This window comes from Cryptomeria japonica, chromosome 1 (assembly GCF_030272615.1).
Source record: "Cryptomeria japonica chromosome 1, Sugi_1.0, whole genome shotgun sequence".
NCBI classification, from domain to species: Eukaryota; Viridiplantae; Streptophyta; class Pinopsida; order Cupressales; family Cupressaceae; genus Cryptomeria; species Cryptomeria japonica.
Genome location: NC_081405.1, coordinates 704,015,767 through 704,034,128, shown reverse-complemented (window position 1 = coordinate 704,034,128; position 18,362 = coordinate 704,015,767). Strand labels below are relative to the sequence as shown.

Sequence of the window (18,362 nt, the reverse complement as noted above, 5' to 3'; positions counted from 1 at the left end):
TTTGAGATTGAGCTTGATTTTCAATCATAACATGGAACTTTTTAAAAGTTTAAAAAGCCTCTAATTTTGCTGAAAAAATAAATCCAAGTCACATGACTATAATCATCAATGAACGATATGAAATACTTATATCCTTCAATGGAAGTCATTGGTAAAGGCCCACATAAATCTGAATGAACGAGTTGTAATTTTTTTTGCTCGCCAAATGGAGCCACAAAAGGAATTTCTATGTTGTTTTGCAAGAATACACGATTCATATTTTTCAATTGTTATAGGCAAAATGAGCAAACCTACAACACCATTCTTTTTGCATGATACAAATGCTATCATAATTAATATGCCCAAATCTTTCATGCCATAAAAGACTAGAAGATAAACTACCTTATTTAGTAAGATATGCAAAACTTCTAGAAAGGGCTGAAGAGACATTTAGTTTTAATAATATTCCATCTTAACAACCAGTAAATGCAACTTGATTATTAGAACTTTTTCTAACAAAAAATTGCCCATCTTCTAATAGAATAGAGTGGCCTCATTGTTGAATCAATACTAGTGATAACAAATTACATTGCAATTGAGGAAGATACACATCATGAAGCACAAAATCTGAAAGATCGGTCAATTTAAGTCGAATGGTTCCTTTTTTAACAGGCTTGAAAGTAGACCATAAACACTTTTATGAAATTCTTCAAAAAAATTATGTTGAAATGTCATATGTTGCATGGCTCTAATATATAAGATCCAAGCATCATATTATGAGGAATTAAAATGAATTACGATAGACAAAATCTAAAACAAAAAGTGCATATTGATCACTCTCACTACCAAAAGCAAAATGGGTTGCTCCTAAAATTTTATCATCATAGCAGATTTTTGTTTTATCTTTTGTTCGAAAGAAATTTTTAAAAATTTTCTATCTTATCTCATGAGGGTTTGCATTCATGTGTTTCACAACTACCTTTTCTACCACATCTTTTACAAAACAAATGTTGCCTATCATTTTGATTGTTATCTTGAAAATGAGTTTTGCTATGTGCACCTCCTCTTCCTCTAATTTTCCATTCACCTCTACTTTTTCCTTTATCACTATGACCACCACTTGAAGAGCTCTTATTTGGAGGTTTTTCTTTTTGATGAGCAAGACAAACATTTTCACGAATGTTATCAATTTTTTTTACAAAAGCTTTTTCATGTTTTGCTAATTTTTCAACCAATTGATCAAAAGTAATAGTTTTCCTAATTGCTTGCTTGCTTGAAGGAACTCTAGATAAATGGAATGTGTTGGAAGAAGTGCCTATTTGCTATTTTTCTATGCTATTCTAGCCAATTATCTTTTCAAGTTAGCAATTCCCCAATCATTGAAACAATAAAGTGCACTATGAATTAAAAAATGTGCATTATTTGCAGATTCAAAATGATTTCTCAATTTTCTTGCTTAAAGTTATAATAAGAAGACAAGGAAAAAAACCTTGCAGAGAAATAATAAAATTGATTTCACCTAAATCAATTTACAGCTTTTGTAGAGTTCTCCAATCTTCAAAAGCTTCACATATATGTATATCCATATGTATATCCATGTGCTCCGATATCACTGTCACGCCAATATTGAATAGACATAAAATAACCAAAAAAAACCGAAACAATATATTATTCAATGAAAAAACAACTAAATAATACAAAAATTAAAAAACAATACATATATAAGAGAGGCGGTGATCAATTTGAAAAAATTATTACCCAACCTAGCAAACTTTTTTTTAAAACAGAATACTAAACTAATGTTAATGAACCCCCGATGATCACACATTAACACTAACTATAAATAACAAAGGCATTCCAACATTCAAATATTCAAAAAATAGCAAATACAGTTTCTTCCATAATCATCATAGATATTTCTCCCACCGTGAATCACGCGCTTCAAATTAATTATCCAAAAATATTGGTAGCTTTGGCAACGTATATTGCAATGAGGACTGCATATGCTTCGATCTGGGTAAGCAAGTTAACAAAATGAGGTTCTTTCTAACTTTCATCTAAGAGAAAACCTCCCCATCATCGTAGCAGAATACTCTATATTTCAATTTAGCAACTAGAGAAGTATAATTGCTTACAGGATAATTTGAAAAAGGTATCCTCTGATAGACGAACTACATACTACCTGTAACACAACACTGGAAAAAGCTATCCTAACAATCTACTACATTTTCATTTAGCTATCAAAATAAGCGAAATTTGGGCATCTTTGGACGGACAACTACACCCTTCAACTCTAATGTGTGGAGTGGTGGATAGCCGCTTCTGACATAGGCGTTGATCGACTCTATGAAACGGCGGACATTCACAGTCTTAGAATTCCTGTCATAAGATTTCAGTGAACCTGACTTCAGCTTTGCCATGTAAGCGGCAAATATGAATAGTTTCATGGCCTCCTCTTTGCTACAATAGATATCCACTGATGCAGTATGAATATCATCGGCCATCAAAGATTCCTTTTCCTTGCAACAATCGATATCCACTGATGCAGTTTGACTATCATCTGCCATTGACGATCTGTTTGTCTTGCAATAATCGATATCCACTGATGCGGTATGACTATCATCTGCCATTAACGATTCTTTTGCCTCGCAACAATCGATATCCACTGATGCAGTATGACTATCATCTGCCATTAACGATTCCTTTGCGTTGGAAGAATCGTTATCCACTGATACAGTATGACTATCATCTGCCCTTCCCGATGTGAAGAATTGTATAACTACATTCGTCTTAGAATCTCCATCACCACATACGATAGAAGTATCAACCGGTTTCAATGACTTGTTCGATGCAACACGGCCGGCTTTTAATAAACATTTCTGAGTTTTGACGAAGATCCACTCAATATAAACTGAGTCACTGATTGAATCAGAATTTGAGTCACTGCATCTGAACAAAGCTGGGCCGCCTCCTGAGCAAATCTCATCTGCCGAACACTCAGGGAAGTTTATAGGCTGAATCTTAGATTTAGAATCAAATTTTGCACCCCCAGCAATGAGCACGGATATGTCGCCCCTAACAATCTTTGATTGTAAGTCATTACTGGGCCTGAAGTGCTGCACCCAGCTCCCCCAATAGTACACCCGCCTTCTCATTATCAAAGGCAGTAGGTCACATACCCACTGTAGTGCTCTGCACAAGATTGTAGCGATATAGTCATCAATAGACAGCCTCAGTGTTGTACCAAACCCCATAACTGCCGCTGTAAAGGTCATCAATGCAGGAATGAACCAATGAATATGTTTTTGAGTCCTTAGGAACAAAGCCACAAAGTTTAAAGTCACCGTCAACTTAAACTCTATTAACATTAAGTTGACTGGCAGAAAGTAATCGTGGTCCAGACGAATAACCGAGCGGTTGTCCAATATGACCGAATCCAGCACTTCTTCAAACTCCATGATATCGCCTGTGACCACTTCTTCCCATATTTCCTTATAGTTTTTCACAAACACGATCTCTTTACCAACTTCTGCAATGTACTGCACCGTTTCCCACATTTTATCTGTGATGTAATATACACGCCCATCCTTCGTTGGAATCTTTTCTCCATCCTTCTTTAGAATCTTTTCTCCATCCTTTCGCTCTAGTTCAATCTTGCCTCCTTCAATTCGCTGCAATACAAAGCTCTGACCCAGGTAGTCCACTGAGACTGACGCACCATTCTCAGATTTCACAATTATCTCCCCAGCATTGTTAGATTTGTTAGCATCCCTCTGCTTTTCCACTTTGGACACATCTCCTGCTATGGTGGCATGAGAGATCACTTTTTTGAAGACTCGACCTTCAAATTTCTGGAGCCGTTTATAATCTGTGCAAGGGATATGGAAGCAGTTGAGCAAGTAGGCAATAGTGCAATGAATGACCGCCCATAGAGGCGTCGTCTTCATGATGAGAAAAAGTCCAAGAATAAGTTGCAATGGCAGCAACACCTTCTCCACAACTTCCTTAAAATCAGCCATATTTTGTGCAACTTCCCAGATCCCAATCTGTCCAGTGAGGATACTAAAAAACACCTATAGGTCGAGGAGAACACAGACAATGGAATTAAAAAACATAAAAAAAAAACCTTTTCTGTTATTAATTTTTTTTTTTTCATCAAACATAGAATATGAGCTGCTTAGCTTTGCACTTCTCAAAATCTTATATAAAAATTTCAAATCACTTTCAATTTTTTTATAGCAGTTTATTTGGAAGTCTCTTGTTCATAACTAAGGTTTCAACACCACATCATCAAATATGATGTCATTTTGTCAAAGTGTCTAAAACAACCCAAAAAAAGGTGAGACCAATAAGGGCCCCATATGTGTGCAACTGATGTGTCAATAAAAAATTAGAATTGAAACACCCCAACTACTAGACCCTCTCCCTCAATACATAAAATCATTTTTTGAGTTATTTTAAACATCTTAATAAAAACATGTTAACTTGATGAAGTGAACTTGAAACCTTAATTAAAATCAAAATAATTAAACAAAACCTGTTGTCAAAAATTAAAATAATTTAAAATTATCATATAATATTTTAACAATAAATTTCTCTCCTATAATGTCTCTATTTAATAAAATAATTATGAAAAAAATACATGTGGCTGAGATGGTCTCAGTCCTGGAAATGATTGCTGATAGGTGTTAGGTAAAAGTAGGGTGGTGGGACGTTTAATCGTGTCTTTTTCCCGCTTTACTTTTTGTAAACCACTGTAGAGATAATATAGCTGTTAACCCCAGATGACAGTAATATTGATGTGACAGTAAACACCATCCGAAGTGACCATACTCCTACTGGCTCTGCCTCTAAATTAAATGGCCATACGGACGTATGTAAGCAATTTTTTCGGAAATTACAATCGAAAGTTTTAGAAACTACTGTATCTTAACATACATTATAAAACATAAAAATAAAATTAGCTTTAAAAAATCTTAATAATTTGATTAATATAAATTTATAATTTATAAATATAAAATAATATAGATTTAAAAATTATTGTAATGATTAAATTTAAATATATTATAATAAACTATAAACATGAATGGGTTTAACTTTGGACCAAACTCCATGATTAAGCACCCGTCACTTTACAAATGGAGTTGGAAGCTAAATGGGCTTACCCTTGAGTTGGAGTAGTAGTGGGACGGGTGACTTCACCTGCTAGATGCAAGGAGTGCTAAGCATACCATTCATTATCATAAGAAATGGGTTTGTGTGAACCACTACAGCAAACACATGTATCAATGAGTTCTACTTAAAAACTAATCTTACAATATCATAATTTGACTTGACTTAAAAAATCTTAAATATTTATCGCCAAATCCAGAAATCTATTATAATAAATTGTTAAATATAAATTTAAACCCAAACCTAAAACTGAAATGGGCACGCTGCCTACCTGTACCTCTACTAGCAGTCTTGCTGCTTGCAGTTGTCACTGGAATCTGCAACTGTAAAGAGCAAAACCCTAAACCCTTACCCGCCTGAATTTTAGGGCGAACTAAAGCGATGTTTTTGGGTTTTCTTCAGATTCGCCGTAATTTCACCCAGTTATACGACATGGGTTTTCACCATAGCAAGTAAATGTCTTTGTGCAGTTATCCTCTGTAAACTGTAATTTCCATTGCTGCAAAAAGATGTAGGAAGGCTAAGTGTTAACGGAAAAACAAGGCATTAATCACACAGAAACACCTTTCGAGAGAAGATTTATAAAATGCTGAATATTTTCACAAATAGTTATGTGCATTTCTTTTACCAAAGAGGAAGAGGGCCCAGAACTTACCTTCGAGATCTGCGAGTATTTGGGGTCCGAAATTTTGTACAAGGAAAAGTGCACTGTAACTCTCTACCTACAAGCCGAAGCGTTTCCTCCCCATCCACTGAGTTTAGTGGGGTTTGTGTTTAGCCAATAAATGTGCTCTCCAAAATTTCATAGCGTTCTAAGCATATCTGTACTAAAACATTCACAAACTTAACATTCAATGTGCCCAGTGCCCAGTGGGCAAGGGCTTAAATTAACAAGTAATCTTCTTATGATGAAATTATAATAACTCGTAATTAACGTGAAAGGCGTTTTCGGGCCCGCACTTTGAAATCAACGGCTATGAATACATGTAAAGACGATGTGATCAATCTTAGTCGTCGGTGTCTTTTCGTCGTCAGCTTTGCCTTTAATTTTTATCCGTAAGTTGTTTTTTATGGCCGTCTCTGATTTTGAGATAGGGTTTCATTCAATCTCAGCTACTGCTTTTCCCATTCGAGAAAAAATGTACTCCCTCCATACAGGCGGGACAGATGCATTGCGGGAAGATATTTTTTATTATTTGATGTTATTTTGGGTTTTTTATTAGTTTATTTTTTGAGTCTATATTATCAAACGGTGATTATATTTATAATATTATTACAATACTAAATAAGTTTTATCTTTTGTTTTGTTAGTAAATTTTGTGTATAATATAAAATTTTTATTATATTTTTATTTTTATCATCAAAATGTTTGTGACATTGATGGAAAGAGGTCATGATGTTTTCCTTTTTTTTTTTAATAAATCTAAGTATTTTTACTTTTAGATTATTTATATTTCAGATATAAAACATGAAATTTTAGCAATCTATAATATCCTATTTTTAAATTTGACTATGTAAAAAGATTCAATATAATAGTGAGATAGTCAAGAGAAGAATGGTATAAGATCAAGAACCAAATAGATTAGGAGAGAGTTGATACAAAATTAAAGAAATATTATCTTAATCTCTACCATTCTTTCAATTCTCAAGAGAAGAATGGTATAAGACTAAGAACCAAATAGATTAGGAGAGAGTTGATACAAAATTAAAAAAATATTATCTTAATCTCTACCATTCTTTCAATTCTCTTTTTCTAACTATATTAGGGAAAATTTTATAAGGCATTCTTATAGGTTCAGTTGAAATTTGATACAAATGAAACATACATACCTTATCCCTTATGGGATTTGAATTTGTGACCTCTCTTAAGAGCACAAATTCTCTACCACTAGACTAATATTCTTCTAAGAAATTAACAATTGAAAAAGGCAAAAGTACAAAAGAATATAGCAATTATGCATGATCCTCCTCTTTGAAAATTTGGAGTATACAAATTGTAAAAATTATAATAATGAAATGTTAAAAATAATAAAAGAATGATTAAAAAATGTTTAATAATATATAGAAATCTCATATCTATATTTTTAACTTTTATATTAATTTAAATAACATATAAAGTCAAATAACATTCAAGTTCCTAGCAATTGTTCTGGGATGATGTCGCCATCTACTGCTACTGTCGCTAGGGCTTCGGCGGGATGGAAGCCCCTGCTGGTCGCTTCCCTCACAGCGGGCATGCGAGCTGGGCGGTCGTGGTGAAGCAGGAAGGGTCTTGTAAGGGTTTTGCAGACATTCCTTAGCGTTTCCGTAACATTGGTTCTAGCTTTGAACATTACAGCTATAGCAAGGGCGTGGACAGAGCTTCTATACGGCAGGGCAAGGCAAGGGGCTTCGTTCCCCTCATGGTTTTGAGGCAAGCGTTGAACGACTCAGGTGGGTGCAAGAATGGGTATGAGAAGGGTTGGAAGGGCAGATCTCCTATTCCACACCGAGGTTTTGTAGCCTCAACAGGGTAGTATATCGGTTGTTTCTTCTGCATTGAATGCGTCTTCAATGGTAGGGCCAGTTATTGTTAATCTGAAGGAGTTGGAGAAGGAGGTGGGTGAATCTATAATAGTGGGTTACATTTTTTTGGATAAAATATTTTGTATTAATTTGGGTGAATTCGATTTTCACCACCTTCTATCGAAACAAACTTTCGATCCAATGTAAAATTTATTTTTGATCAATTCATCCTTCAGAGCATGATATTAGTCATTTAGATGATTGATGATATATTTTACATGATCCAGTTTATGTATACATTTGACATGTTTTTGATGATCTAGATATATATGCATCAAATGATGATTAGATGCTTTATATGTTTGACATGTTTTTTTCAGGGGTTATTTATATATGTATGTACAAACTTGACATGATGTAAATTATATATACATGTTTTTAGACACATGTTTGATAATCTAGAGATATATATACATTCAAAGTGATCTTTAATTTGTATGCACAACTTGATCTATATACTTTAGTTTTAACAATATGATCATATGTGCATAGAAATTTAAACCATCCCCTTACTTAGCCATTTTCTAATTAAACATCCCCTTAAGCCATCTAAAAATCATGTAGATGTACGTAATTTCATAAAGTTTAATTAATATCTATGCACAAATGTAATTCCCAAGATGTACAATTCATTATTTTTCAAATAGACATGAACAATTGTACACATGTAATAATTTAAATCATCCCCTTAAGAAAAAGTCCTATTATGACATTCAGACGTGCATGTTTGATGATCTAGAGATATATGTACATTCAAGGTGATCTTTAATTTGTATGTACAACTTGATCTATATACTTCAGTTTTAATAATATGATCATATGTATAGAAATTTAAATCATCCCCATACTTAGCCATTTTCAAATTGAACGTCCCCTTAAGCTATTTAAAAATCATGTTTGTGTACGTAATTTCATAAAACTTTCATTAATGTCTATGAACAAATGTAATTCCCAAGATATACAATTCATTATTTAATTTTCAAATAGACATGAACAAGTGTACGTGCATAATAATTAAATCATCCCCTTAAGTCGTAAACCAGTCAAAAATCCCCTTAAGACATTTAAAAATCATATCTAAGTATGTAATGCACATCCCCTTATTCAAGGTCCATAAATAACAACAATGAAAATTTCATAAAGCATAATCTAGTTTAAATCATTTAAAACTTTAGACAAAAGACATATATGCAACATAACAGTTTAAATTATCAGATCCCCAACTGAGCCACGTGTCCTACTACATCCCCTTAAGACATTATAAATGTCAAATTTTTCAACCTTCACACAATTTGCAGACATATACAAATTATTTCTAGGCCACATCAAGTCGTTCAACCTACTCCTCGATAACATGTAATATTTTTCTCATGATCATTACTATCTAATCTACACTTTTGAATGCCATATCTTGTGATTGGATGAACAGTTAGGGTGCTAGCAATTACATGGTGGATATACTAATAGACTGTTTTCACATTAATAATCAATAAAGTGAATCCCATGTTTAACTATGTTGATTTACTTCAGGTACATGTTCCTTGTACAACAACTGAAGCTACACACAAGAGAATATATTTCAAGGTTGAATTTATATAGTTTAAAATACATATAATGAATTCTAGAGCGAGCTGAAGACACGAATGTAAGATGTAAGTAAATTAAAAGTTTAAAAAAATTAAATTTAAAATAATACATGCATTGAACCTGTGGGAAACACAATTTCATCGCTTGTTTCTTGTTTTGACATAATACAACCTATCATGACATAATACAACCTATTATGTCACAATAGGTCCTATCATGACACAATAGGTCCTATCACATAATAGGTCATATCATGTCACAATAGGACCTATTATGACATAATAGGACCTATTGTGTGATATTAGGATCTATTGTGACATAATAGGTCCTATTGTGGCATAATGGGTCATACTATGACATAATAGGACCTATTGTGACATAATAGGTCTTAATATCACATAATAGGTCCTATTATGACATAATAGGTCCTAATATGTCATAAGAGGACCTATATATATATATATATATATATATATATAGAGAGAGAGAGAGAGAGAGAGAGAGAGTAGGCCCTATTATGTCATGATATGTCCTATTATCACATAATAGGTCATATTATGTCATGATAGGTTCTAATATCACATAATAGGACCTATTATGTCACCTATTATGTGATATTACGACCTATTATGTCACAATATAGATCCTATTATGACATGATATGACCTATTATGTCATAATAGGTTGTATCGTGTCATAATAGGTTATATTATCACATAATTGATCATATTATGTCATAATATGGCCTAGTATGCCATAATAGGGCCTATTATGCCATAATAGGTCCTAAGGGGAGTCTTAATGGGAGAGAGAGAGAGAAAGAGAATAGTAAAGTGATTTAGGAGAGAGAAATTTCATCTAATAGGAATAAAAGTATCTAGAGAAAGACTTAAGATGAGAGACTAAAATGAGAGAGAGAAAGACGGAGAAAAATACTAAAAATATTTAATTTAATCAATTAAAAAGACTAAAAGGGAGGGAGAGAGTACTTATTATTTTTAATCACCTTCTATTTCTAATATATTTTATAATTTTATTAATTTAAGTGGGTTGGTGAATTACAAATGATAGAGATGCATACCTCTTTTTTTCGCACGATATCTTGTCAATTGTTCTTCATGACATCTTTGTTCCGTTTCAGGTAAATTCTTTCGTAAAGCCTTATTTACCCTTTTCCTTTTATTTCCCATCTCCTTCCTTTAAAAATGTCTTTTGAAAAATCCACAAAAAAAAAAAAAAATCACTTTAAAATGCCTTCTTTGTAAAAAAAATGCGAATTAATTTTTGAATTTGAGATGTAGAAAATGAAAAAAAAAAATCTACATTTATATGGAGTCGTTCATAGCTTGAGAAAAAGAAAAAATGACCGACTAGGGTTTCTATCAAACGTTGGTAGTTAAAAAATGCCATATTTGATAGAAAGTGGAAGTTACAACTAATATTGATGACGTAGGGTTCGATAGAGAGGGGTTTGATCGAACCCCCTTTCTATCAAACATATCTTCTATTGAAAATGCCTATTAGATGTCTCTCCCCAAAACCTTCCTGGTTTCTACAAAAATCTGGTCTTTTAAGCTCAATTTGGGTGCTCAAATGGATGAATTTTGACAACTTCAAATGGATACAAGTAGTACTCAAAGCGAGCTTTCTGATGATTATTATTTTATTATGTATTGAGTTTATTAAGATATTTTTTAGACTAACTAAACATAGGTTTCACATCGAACATCAACCTCTGAGTTCAATGCTTATGGAAAAATAGTAAACGTCACCCAAAAAAAATTGAAAAATATTTACGCACTAGGTATTGAAGTCCTTTTTTCAATAGAAAATAAATAAAAAATGATTTTCGTTACATATACAACAAGTTATGTAATATCAAATGGACATATGTCAAAAGTATAGTTGACTCGACTTTAAATCTTAATAAAATATGAAATAATTAAGATAGTGTTACAAAACCAATTTCAAACACTAGATATGGATATTAAAAAACCAAATTCAAAAGAATCAAGTTCATATCTATTATAGAAAAAAAGTTATGCTATATAGAGTGAGTATCACTCTTTAAAAATATTGTTTTTTGAAAATAACTAGTTTAATATGTCAAGGGCTTGAGACATAATCTTTTAACTATGAGTTAGTTGTCCACTAAGGGTTATAAGCTTATATTTCATGGGTCTAGATGTGATATCAAGAAAGGAAGTTCCAGAAGATTAGCTGCAGAAGGTATATGAACTAATGGCAATGTTTATTATGTGAAGCATAAAAGTGGTAGAAATTGCATGTTGGCACAAAGTATTGAATGTTGGTTGTGGCACAAAGGGATGGGGCATATAATTTTTGACAATGTGGTGAAGATTAGTTTTACTCATGTTGTAATAGATGTATAAAATATTATCAAAGTTGTTGATATTATGTGTAGGGAATGTCAAAAAGGAAAACAAAAAAAAGAGTACATTCAAGAACAAGGAGTATTCAACTTCAAAACCTTTGGAGTTGGTTCATATAGATCTATGTGGACCTACAATGACAAGAGGATTGAATGGTGAAAGGTATTTTATGTTGCTTATAGATGATTATTTTACATGGGTTATTTTCTTGAAAAGCATTAGAAAAGTTTTAAATATCCAAGTCTATGGTTAAGAATCAAGTTGACCAACACTAGCTTTAAATGTTTAAGACCTGATATAGGAGGAGAATTTTCTTCAAATGAATTTGATAGATTCTATGAGGAATATAGTATTAGAAGATATTTTTTTGCTCCTAGGACACCTCAACAAAATGGAGTAGTAGAAATAAAGCATAGGATTGTTGTTGAAATGGCTATAACTATGATGAAGTATGCTAACCTAGCTAATGTGTATTGGAAAGAGGTTGTGAAAAATGTTCTTTATATTATTAATGAGGTTCAAATAAAAGTGACTCACATAAAGATGCCTTATGAGCTTTGGAATGAAAGACCTCTTGCGGTCAAATATTTCAGAATCTTTGAAATCAAGTGCTACATAAGGAGAAATGAAGAAGATCTAGGGAATTTTGTTAATGAAGGCATATTCTTGGGATATTATACAATGAGTAAGGCATATCGGTGTTACAACAAGAGGATAAACAGGATTGTGGAGAGTGCAAATGTCAAAGCTAGTGAAGAATAGCATTAGGCTAAAATTATGCCTAAAGCTAAGACTAAGATAGAAGTTGATTTCATTGTTGTAGAAGAGAAGGCTACTCCAGAGGAGAAAGAAGAGGCAAGTGCAAAAGAAAAGGAACATGAACTAACACCTAAGACACAAACAAAGTATGTGAGAAAGAATCATTTAGAGGAACAAATAGTAATGAAGATGACCCAGATTAGTCATATCAAAACCTTGTTTCAATTTTTCTCTCACATTTTGAACATTATCCTCATTATTACCAATGATAAATAAACATAAACAACAAGATAGACAACAATGCTATCAACCGTTTTAACAAAAAGAGTTGCATCATCAAATTCAAAATGTTTGAAATTCAACATCAAGAGATGCTCAGTAAGTTTTTCATACCAAGCTCAGGGGATTGTTTTAAACCATACAATGATTGTACAAGCTTGCATTCTTGACCTGTTCTTTACCATCGAGTGCATAGCCTTCAAGTTGAGTCGTATAAATTATTTCTTTGAGATCGCCATTCAAGAATGCAATTTTGATGTATATTTGATGAACTTTCCACCCAATTTAGGCTAGGTGATCCCACCATACCGGGTTACGTTTTGGCCAAACTTGACAATGAAATCAACATTTTGCATCAGATTTTTACTTTCTAAAACTTATAGCAGCTAAACCATTAAGAATTTGAAGATGAAGTGAACTACTAATTTGTGAGATTTTTCATATAAATTCTAAATATATTTTTTTGAAAAATAATAGAAATTAATTGTCCGTATTGTTATGTAACTTTTAAAAAGTCAATAATTACAGCAATTGGCATTTTTTGAAAAATAATAAAAATTAATTGTCCATATTGTTATGTAACTTTTAAAAACTCAATAATTACAACAATTGACATTTTTTAGAAGTGACATTTATTTGGTAATACATAACATTTTTTATAGCAAAAATGAAATTCTAATTTTTGAAATATAGAATTGTCACACCAATATCTAGTGAATAGATATTTTTTCAATTTTTTTGTTACATATATATTTTTTAATTAATTTGTTAAGACAGAGTAATTGTAATTTGGACAAAAGTGTATTCTATAATGCATAACTTTTTTTGTATGCATTTGAATTAACTTCCTTTTTTGTGTGTTAAAATGAGGACATAAATACCTAGGGAAAAGATATTTTTTATTAAAAAAATTCTCTATTTTTCAAATTTTCTACATGTGAAACACAATCTTTAATGTTCAATGAAAAACCTACATTCATAAGAAATAAAACATAAATATATCAATGAGATTAAATATATTATATAATTTTGCAAAGCTTATAATAAGGACTAAATACTTTTTTTTTAAAACTTCTAAATGAGTTCATCTAACCCCCCAAAATCTAATGTAAAAGTGGGTTTTTATCAGCATTTTGATAGGTGCGAAGGAGACTCCATTACACATGTGATTTAAAAGTAGAGAGGTTATATCAAGGATAATTTGATCTAAGAGCCTTTGATCCAACTCTCCTCAATTAATTACTTCAAATGGGACCTCTTAAAGTTTAAATCATTATATTCTCTAAAAAATGTATGATTTCAACAAAAAATGGAATGTACCAAAAAGTGTATACTAGTATGTGGGATCACCTGGTTGCAAGTGCCAACAAATCATGAATGGTAGTCCATTTAATTGTAGGCGCAAAAGTTTCATCATAGTTTATGCCCTCTTTTTTAGCCTAGCCTTTGGCAACAAGTCAAGCTTCATGTTTGTCAAGTGAACCATTTGCTTTATATTTGTTTCTAAAAACCCACTTGCAACCAATATTTTTACAACCAAGTGGAGGATCAACTAACTCCCATTGCCATTTTTCAAAAGTGCATCATATGAGCTCATTGTGTATAGCTTACTTCCATAACACAATATTCTAAGCTTCTTTATAAGAAGTTGGTTCTAACTCTATTATGAGATTGAGTTCATCAATAGACTCTAAACTATCTCCTAATTGAGTTGAGCTTGTAGCCTTGCTTTGTAAGAACTTCTTGTACCTATTTTACCAGTTTCATTAGGTCTTAAATATTTCAAAGTTTGTTGGACTTGGTTTGCCCACTTATGAGAAGATTCGAGGTGGACAAAAGGTGTTTCTATTTCTTGATTAGATGTGTTAGTGGCTAATCGTTCTGAAATCACAAGCCCATCATTAGAGAGAAGATCATTATGGCAGGGAGCTTCTTCTTGCAAATCTAGAGATGGGGCATCTTGAGTTGGGACAGGTTGTGATATAAGTTTTACACGAGTCCACCCAAGGTGAGGCTAAATGATTTGGCACACCCCTTAAGTGTAAAATGTTACAAGGATTTTCTATCCAAGGTGAATATTTTATAATTTTATCAAGCTATTTTGATTGACATTCAATATTTGCATCATTTTGGAAAAATTCACAAAATAAAGCATCACGTGCTATAAAGATTTTATTGTTAACTTCATCATAGAACCTATAGGTTTTTGAAGATTCAGAATAACCAAAAAAAAAAGCACTTATAAATTCAATGATGCAACTTACTTCTTTTTTCCTTAGGAATCAAAACTATTAACAAGTGGAGCCAAAAATCTGAAGATGTTGAACTGATGGATGATAACCAAATTTCATATGGAATGGCTCGATGAAGTGCAGATGATTGGGATCTATTTTGAAGATAAATTATTGTTCTTGCTACTTCAGCTCAAAAATGTAACTTGATGCCTTTGAAATATAGCATTGCTCGAACCATGTTCATGATAGTTCTATTCATTGTTTCAACAACATCTTTTTGTTGAAGAGCACCTAGAATAGTGAGCTGATGTTGAATCTCATTTTGACAAAGATAATCCTCAAAATCTAGATAAGTAAATTATCTACCATTGTCTATGCAAACTAAATGAGATTGAGCTTGATTTTCAATCCTAACATGAAACTTTTTAAAAGTTTCAAAAGCATCTAGTTCTATTGAAAAAATAAATATAGGTCATGCGACTATAATTATCAATGAACGATATGAAATACTTATATACTTCAATTGAAGTCATTGGTAAAGGCCCACATAAATCTAAATGAACGAGTTCCAATTTTTTTTTGCTCACCAAGTGGAGTGACAAAAGGAATTTCTCTGTTGTTTTGCAAGAATAAATGATTCACATTTTTCAATTGTTGTAGGCAAAATGAGCAAACCCTACAACACCATTCTTTTTGCATGATACAAATGCTATCATAATTAATATGCCCAAATCTCTCATGCCATAAAAGACTAGAAGATAAACTACCTTATTTAGTAAGATGTGCAAAACTTCTAGAAAGGGCTGAAGAGACATTTAGTTTTAATAATATTCCATCTTAACAACCAGTAAATACAACATGATTATTAGATCTTTTTCTAACAACAAATTGCCCATCTTCTAATAGAATAGAGTGGCCTCATTGTTGAATTAATACTAGTGATAACAAATTACATTGCAATTGAGGAAGATACACATCATGAAGCACAAAATTTGAAAGATTAGTCAATTTAAGTCGAATGGTTCCTTTTTTAATAGGCTTGAAAGTGGACCATAAACACTTTTTTGAAATTCTTCAAAAAAATTATGTTGAAATGTCATATGTTGCATGGCTCTAATATATAAGATCCAAGCATCATATTATGAGGAATTAAAATGAATTACAATAGACAAAATCTAAAACAAAAAGTGCATATTGATCACTCTCACTACCATAAGCAAAATGGGTTGCTCTTGAAATTTTATCATCATAGCGGATTTTTGTTTTATCTTTTGTTTGAAAGAAATTTTTAAAATTTTTCTATCTTATCTCATAAGAGTTTGCATTCATGTGTTTCATGACTACCTTTTATACCACATCTTTTACAAAACAAATGGTGCCTATCATTTTGATTGTTATCTTGAAAATGAGTTTTGCTATGTGCACCTTCTCTTCCTCTATTTTTCCATTCACCTCTACTTTTTCCTCTATCACTATGACCACCACTTGAAGAGCTCTTATTTGGAGGCTTTTCTTTTTGATGAGCAAGACAAACATTTTCATGAATGTTATCAAATTTTTTTACAAAAGCTTTTTCACGTTTTGTTAATTTTTCAACCAATTGATCAAAAGTAATAGTTTTCTCAATTGCTTGCTTGCTTGAAGGAACTCTAGCTAAATGGAAGTGTTGGAAGTGTAGACACCCAAAATTGTCATGTCTAATTAAATAAATATTTTATTTATTTAATTATCTAAGCCTAATTCTTCTATTAATTAAATAAATTCTTATTTATTTAATTAATTCATTTATCCTCTTCTAGCCTTATTTCTCATTTAAATAAATACATTTATTTATTTAAATTATCCTTTTCCTAAATTAAATAAATATTTTTATTTATTTGATTATCCTACTTCTTCTATTTATTAAATAAATCTTTATTTATTTAATTAATTCATTATCTTTTTCTACTCATGACACATGTCATTCATCTCTTAATTCCTACACTACCTACCTCTTTCATTATTTTACTATTCCTTCTACCTACCCTCTAATCCTAGCCGACCTCCTTTTACACCTCTCAATCTTATCCCTCCATTTCATATTGTGTCTTCTATTTAAGGAGATGCTTTCTTCATTATCAAACCCTAATCACTCAGACTAATCGACAATCTTGAAGACTTGGCTACACTACGATCTTACTTGCAACCACATTCCGTTCTTTGTTGAGCTCTTGTGCACATAAAATCTGAGAGCAAATATATCAAACAAGATCAATGGAGATAGGAAGAATGAAGATCAAAACCCTATTGGACATGTGATGGTATAATCTTTGTGATTTCATGTGATTTGCATTGTCTTAGGTAATCTTCATATGTTATGGTGGATCTTTGTTGATTGTTAGGCTAGGGTTTTGTGGTTGGATTCATTTAGCCTTTCAATATTGTTATTATTGTTGTCCATTTTCACCATAAATAAGAAGAAGTGCCTTAATAAAGGTTGTGAGATAGATATCAACTTTACCACTTGCAACATCAACATTTTGTTTTATGGTTCTTATTCTAGAAGTCAAACTCATAACATCACCATACTTCAATTCAAGATTAAATAATTTTAATTATAACTAAATAAACATCAATTCAAAATGAGAATCATACAGATTTTTAATTTATGAAGGGCTTCCCAAGCAAATGTACGTCCTTCAATATTTTGACGCACATCTCCATTAACAGAAGCTCTTATCAAGGCCAAAGCTTTTGAATTTTGATATTGCTAAATTTCTTTTTCTTTAGAATCAATTAGTGCTTTAGGTTGGACATTTCCATCACAAATTTTACACCATAAATCATTGAATCTATTTGCTATTCTTCTATGCTATTCTAGTCAATTATCTTTTCAAGTTAGCGTTTCCCCAATCATTGAAACAATTAAGTGCACTATGAATTAAAAAATGTGCATTATTTGCAGATTCAAAATGATTTCTCAATTTTTTTGCTTAAAGTTACAAAAAGAAAACAAGGAAAAAAACCTTGGAAAAAAATTATAAAATTGATTTCACCTAAATCAATTTACAGCTTTTGTAGAGTACTCCAATCTTCAAAAGCTTCACATATATGTATATCCCTGTGCTCCGATATCACAGTCACGCCAATATTGAATAGACATAAAATAAATAAAAAATACTGAAACAATATATTATTCAATGAAAAAACAACTAAATAATACAAAAATTAAAAAACAATACATATATAAAAGAGGCGGTGATCAATTTGAAAAAATTTACCCAACCTACCAAACATTTTTAAAAAACAGAATACTAAATTAATGTTAATGAGCCCCCGATGATTACACGTTAACACTAACCATAAATAACAAAGGGATTCCAACATTCAAATATTCAAAAAATAGCAAATACAG

The 18,362-nt window shown here is 31.7% G+C and overlaps 1 protein-coding gene across 2 annotated transcripts; it reads right to left on the bottom strand.

Moving 5' to 3' along the window:
• Nucleotides 1-1,868: 1,868 nt before the first annotated feature.
• Nucleotides 1,869-6,014, bottom strand: LOC131876371 (uncharacterized). 2 transcript variants are annotated; one of them, XM_059221569.1, is made up of 3 exons: nucleotides 5,807-6,014; nucleotides 5,423-5,650; nucleotides 1,869-4,052 (listed from the first exon to the last, which is right to left on the bottom strand). In XM_059221569.1, exon 3 carries the CDS (start codon nucleotides 3,996-3,998, stop codon nucleotides 2,220-2,222), a length of 1,779 nt encoding a protein of 592 aa, XP_059077552.1. In that variant the 5' UTR covers nucleotides 3,999-4,052; nucleotides 5,423-5,650; nucleotides 5,807-6,014; the 3' UTR covers nucleotides 1,869-2,219. The 2 variants fall into 2 exon arrangements, with proteins under 2 accessions (XP_059077552.1, XP_059077553.1); XM_059221570.1 differs by having other exon boundaries at nucleotides 5,429-5,650.
• Between the last annotated feature and the right edge of the window lie 12,348 nt (nucleotides 6,015-18,362).

Coding starts and splice junctions, on each gene's coding strand:
- LOC131876371 (XM_059221569.1), bottom strand. CDS start 3,998: ATGGCTGATTTTAAGGAAGTTGTGGAGAAGGTGTTGCTGCCATTGCAA.